Genomic DNA, 5389 nt, shown 5'->3' with positions numbered 1-5389 from the left:
CACGAGCTTCCGGTGTAAACAGAAAAGAAATAAATTTTAACTTATATACAGTTTTTGCGTAGAAAATGCATTATTAGACAAAACTCATTGAAAAATGGAAGTGGACAGTACAAAATATGAATGCTTTATCGTTATTCCTATTCCTGTTGCTGTTCAACGGGACTGTAAGTGTAACTGATAAAGGATAAATAAAACAAACTTTTTATTTCTTCCAAAATTCAGATATCTTTTCTAAATTAGGTGCTTATTTAACTGTAGAAGTGATATTTGTTTAGTTAAACAACTTTATGTTTGGCTAATCCATATAATTTGGCAAAATGTGCAAAAGTGCAACTTTACAGTTCAGTATGTTTTTTTTAAGTTGATAAAATGTATTCAGTTTTCTTGCTCCAAAGTTTCTGTGGACATTTCCAAGAGTGTATTTTAACACTTCACACAACTAAAATTTGTAACTACATTTCTATTGAAAAAATAGATCTTCTGTGTGGGATATAAGAAAATTTGTTGTATGTATTCTTAAGATAAACAAATTTAACAACAGGCATGCATGCCTGCATGAATGTTTCAGCGGGAAATGCAGTGCTGCAATCGTTTTTTTGATGCTGCATTATCATGTGACTTGTATCATCAAACATATTTGATCAAAGGAATGATAATTTATAGTTTAAGGGATATGTCTTACAATGGCGGATCCAGGGGGGTTTGGGGGGGTTCGGGAAAACCCCCCCACTCATTGATTTTTTTTTTACAAGTGTTATTTTATCATTTTGTTGCAGTTATAAGACTCTAATAAACATGAACCCTTTGTTTGTACAACTGTGAAATATACATCAACAACGTAACAGGAAATCACTTTCCGCTTGAACGCACACAATACACAGGTAATCAACACAGAGATCGGGTTGTCTGTGCAACTAGTGAAGTCACAAGGTCACAGTACAATGTAGTCAGATACCAACAACAGAAAAGTGCATAGTTACGGTGCTGCTCAGTAATATTCTTTTGCTGATAAATTCATGCAGGGACCTATATAGTATATAGGTCCCTGATTCATGTTTTTAAACTATGAATAAACTATTAATCAGGGTTTTTTTTTACCGTTATAAAAATTAAATTAATATATATTTTTTAAAAACCAGGTTGGCTTAGCAAACCACTCTAGTTTTGACAGATTCTCCAGTTTTTTGTAATTTTTTTCTTGAGACTTCAGTTTGAAATTTCATTTATTGTATGTGTGTTTATATTCCAATTCATATTGACAGTATATACTCTAGTAAGTTGAAAAGCACATAGTCTAGTTAGGGATTCTGAAAAAAAAATCAAAAAAGTTTTTTAGTGTTTAAAAATTTTGCACATTAGTTGTATCTTGGAAGTCAGCTTGACATACGACTAAATTAATATTGTAAATGCATTTTAAGTAAAGACAACTTGAAGTCAACTTCTTGTATTCCTAAAATTGTCAGATTTAACAATTTTTGAAAGCAAAGTCTAAAGTCTTGTGTTAAAGTTTAATTAAATTTAAAACATTTATCAAAAATTTGTGATGATCGGTCTTCAAAAAAGCTACAAAAAGTACCCCCAAAATGCTGGAAAATGCACCAATTAGTTCCATTTAAAACAAAATTTTCTCGGGGGAGGCCCGAACCCCCACCTATGGGAGGGGGACACCCCCTCCCATGCCCTCCCCCTTCGGCCCTTTGGGCCTCAAAACCCCCCCACATGAACTTCTGGATCCGCCACTGTCTTAAATGGTCCAACCTGAAATTGCTCTGCATCTTAAGATACAATGTGCTTGTGCCAGTCTTGGCTGAGATTTGACTCAGACTGAAAGGTTTGGTCCAAATACAGTTATCCACCTGAGCCATATATTCTGCAAAATTACTTAGGATACATAAAAACTAGAATTTCTCTGCACCATACTGTAGATACAGATGATATGTACAATAACTTTAGTGATCAAGCCTGAAAGAATCATGCATTAATTGCTGTATTAGACCTATTTTCATGTACACATTATTTACATGTATATGTTATTTTAGGTTCTATATGAAACAAAGGAGGAACCCTTCCCAGTCCAACTACTTAAAGATACTGCACACTGCAATATTTCACCCAGCGTGTTCAAGGATTCTTTCACAGTATGGAACTGTTCAGAGCTTGGATACCACGAAATTATAAGACATTGTGGAAGCATTCAAACAATGCCATTCCCCATGAAGCCAAATCAAATACCCTCTTTATCAAAAAATATTGGAATTTCCAAAATAATATTACATAACAAAGATTTATTTTCAACAAGTATAGAATGTTGCATCATGGATTTTTATTCAGATGAAGTTTATTTTAACCTATTGTCAAAAAGAGAACTTACAAATTGTGATATTGTTTTTGTTAAGAGTAAAGTTTTACATTATTTGAGGAGAGACAAACTTTTTAAAAGATCATCAAAAGAAAATGACACATCACCAAGATTACTAAAGGAAAAAGGAAGTGGTAAAGAGAGTTCAAATTTCACTGGTGCTACAACTTATAACTCCACTGTGAGGATTCCCAGAGAAGCCAATGCAACTTCTATGAATAGGTCCAAACTTAATGAAACTGAATTGGAAATGATTGAGAGAGAACTAGCCATAAAGCTGTAAGTGACCTAAAAAAGGCCAAAGATGCTTGAGGGCAGGACACCCCTCCTCCTTATCAAATTTTAGATAAACTAAATTATTAGTTCACAAATATGTCAGAAAAAGATGAATTAAAGGCTAAGAGGGTCTAACTGGGAAGGGGGATTTCTATCCTCAAGCACTTGTGTAAGTGACAAATGTAGAAAGTATTTCTTTCATTCAATTCATTAATAATTAGAATGTAAAACAGTACATGTCTTGTAGAGAATTTGTCTGGATTGAAAAGTACAATTGCAAATAACAAAAATGTGTTAAAAGAGACCAGAGAAAAGGAAGATACTTTCTTTCACAGTTCACATGATCCACAGTGGGCGATGATGAGTATGACCTTCATCATTATACTTCTCCTGTGTGCTGTAAAATGCTGTAAACTGACTCAGTACAACCAATCCGAATTACAGTATGTGGATTACATTGATGATTGGGATACTTCAACCGTTTACGGTAAGTTTACAGTTTATATAGTGTATGGATTATCTCACTTTGAACACATATTTCCTTGTGTCCTAAAGCTTTCTCAGTTATTCATCCTGCTAGGTACAAACATTGCAAATTGATACACTGTATTTACATGCCAGACCTGGACGATCATAGATGATTTAAGCATCCATACCCCTGCAGTCTATCTTGAGATATAAAATATTTTCTATAGCGATGAAAAAATAGTGCTGTGCTGAAAATTCATCGAATAATTATTAAGTGTTTGACTTACTAAGTCCTCACTTTACATGTGACATTTGTTGAAGAGAAGTTTGTAATATTTGCTTATTGTGAATACACTTTTACAGTTATCTTTGTTTGGGTTTAATTTTCATTCTTTTCATGACAGGAAATAACTCACAAATCCATGTCCTCCATAAAATTTAAATTTTTGAATACATAACAGTGCCAAATTCTTTAGAACCAAAATTTTTTTCCAAACCAAGAGAATTTGACCCACAAAAATAGAAAAAAAAATGTGATTTTAACAATCATTATTTCTCTCTTAAATTTAGAGACCATTGAGAGAAAATTCTCTTTCTTGGATATGTTAAAAAGATTCAAGAAAAGAATAAAGAAAAGGCAGAGGAAAAGTGACGAGGAACAAAGACAATTATTAATCAACAGAGGCCACAGTGATGGGGAAGACAGTATTGTTAATGAAAGTGAAAATTTTATCAATCTATGACCAAAGGTTTAAATGTATGTAGAATAAAAGGTTTAGAGTATCAAAGAATTTTTTGCTTGGCTTCAAAAGGATGAAAGAAAGGTTATATATGGGAAGGGGGGAGGGATATTTTTGATGGAGAAATAGCTATGGAAGATTCTTCAGGAATATCCTAGCTATCATTTGATAAAGGCTAGAATATATATATGTATTTACAAAGTAGCATTGTGTTTATATACCAGGTATACATGTATATTTTAATTGTCAACTAATGAGATATTTTATAAAATATATGTTTTTTGTTGTGAAACATATTTCATTAGATAAAATAAAAGCTTATTATGACAGTATGTTTAAACAAATATTGTTGTGTGGATGCATCTTTATTTTGAAATTGTTTGTGTTACTATGTGCCAATCATAAAATAAAAGCATTACATGTGTTGATATGTGAGTAATTATACCTTTTGTAATTGTAGTGTTATGTATGTGCAGTAATTGTTAGTAGATATCATATTTGATGAGTGATATTTTTTTTACATACATGTATCAGATTTAAAATTGGCCTGCCTTTTAATTCATATTTATTGGACAAAGTTTTTGTGTATAAAAATTACAACTGCCATCCATAATCATATTATGTACATTCAGTCTTATCATCTAAATGCTTCTCAATCAGTCTTTGAGCAAACACTACTTGCATTAATCAATTAAATATTGGTGCTTTTGACACAATGGTGACTGTGTTAATCTATGATAATTAAGCTATGTCAAAAAATAAACTAGAATGTTATGCTTTAGAAAAACTTATATTTAGAAAAATTGATAGAATCTATGATCTTCTTTACCTTTGATGTTGGATATGTAATGGTTCATCATTACTTTGATAAGAGAGATAACTGTCTATTCCTTTATAAATTTGTCAAGTTGAAACGCCTTTTTCAGTCCAATTTTCCCCCACAAGCTCTGCTATTATTGTTTGTATTTAACTTAACAAATACATTTCTTTTTGAAAATCACAAGGATTAAAGAAACAGTTTATGAGTGAGTGGAGGGTTTATGAACCTAAATGGTTAATCGGTTTTGATACTTCTACAGCATGTGAGTTTCAATTACTTACTCATAAATTTTCATTATTATGAATGTTCGTTATACAAATACGCAGACCAATATTGGAAAAAAAATCGTTTTGCAAGAATGACAATATGATTATTTTGGTACATGTCAGATATAAATATTTGTAGATTTGTTTAATTTTTGCAGACCAGATCTAATATATATTTTGTATATGTAATGTATTGTATACGTATATTGAAACCTGTGAAAGAAGAATATAGCAAAGGATTCAAGATACATGTGTATCTGAGTGTAGACTTGTATTATTCATTATATTGTTGGGACCATGGACTGACTTCAACATATCCCTGACATTGGGTACAATCAAGGTAGCATAGTTTGGCTGTAAATTGTATCACTTATACATCTGATTAATTAAGTTGCAATATTGTTGTTTTAAAAAATATGTTTAAGTTAGATGTTTAAAAAGAATAAATTATCATAATGAG

General features: G+C 31.5%; 1 protein-coding gene across 1 annotated transcript; it reads left to right on the top strand.

The window, feature by feature from the left end:
* LOC134244329 (uncharacterized) lies at positions 1-5389 on the top strand. Its single transcript, XM_062726602.1, has 4 exons — positions 1-164; positions 2040-2638; positions 2971-3122; positions 3674-5389. Exons 1-4 carry the CDS (start codon positions 117-119, stop codon positions 3844-3846), a joined length of 972 nt encoding a protein of 323 aa, XP_062582586.1. The 5' UTR covers positions 1-116; the 3' UTR covers positions 3847-5389.

The sequence above is a fragment of the Saccostrea cucullata genome, unplaced genomic scaffold (assembly GCF_032062105.1).
Source record: "Saccostrea cucullata isolate Sc308-1 unplaced genomic scaffold, CSIRO_AGI_Scuc_v1 ctg330, whole genome shotgun sequence".
Taxonomy (NCBI): Eukaryota; Metazoa; Mollusca; class Bivalvia; order Ostreida; family Ostreidae; genus Saccostrea; species Saccostrea cuccullata.
This window is presented reverse-complemented; position numbering and strand designations above follow the sequence as displayed.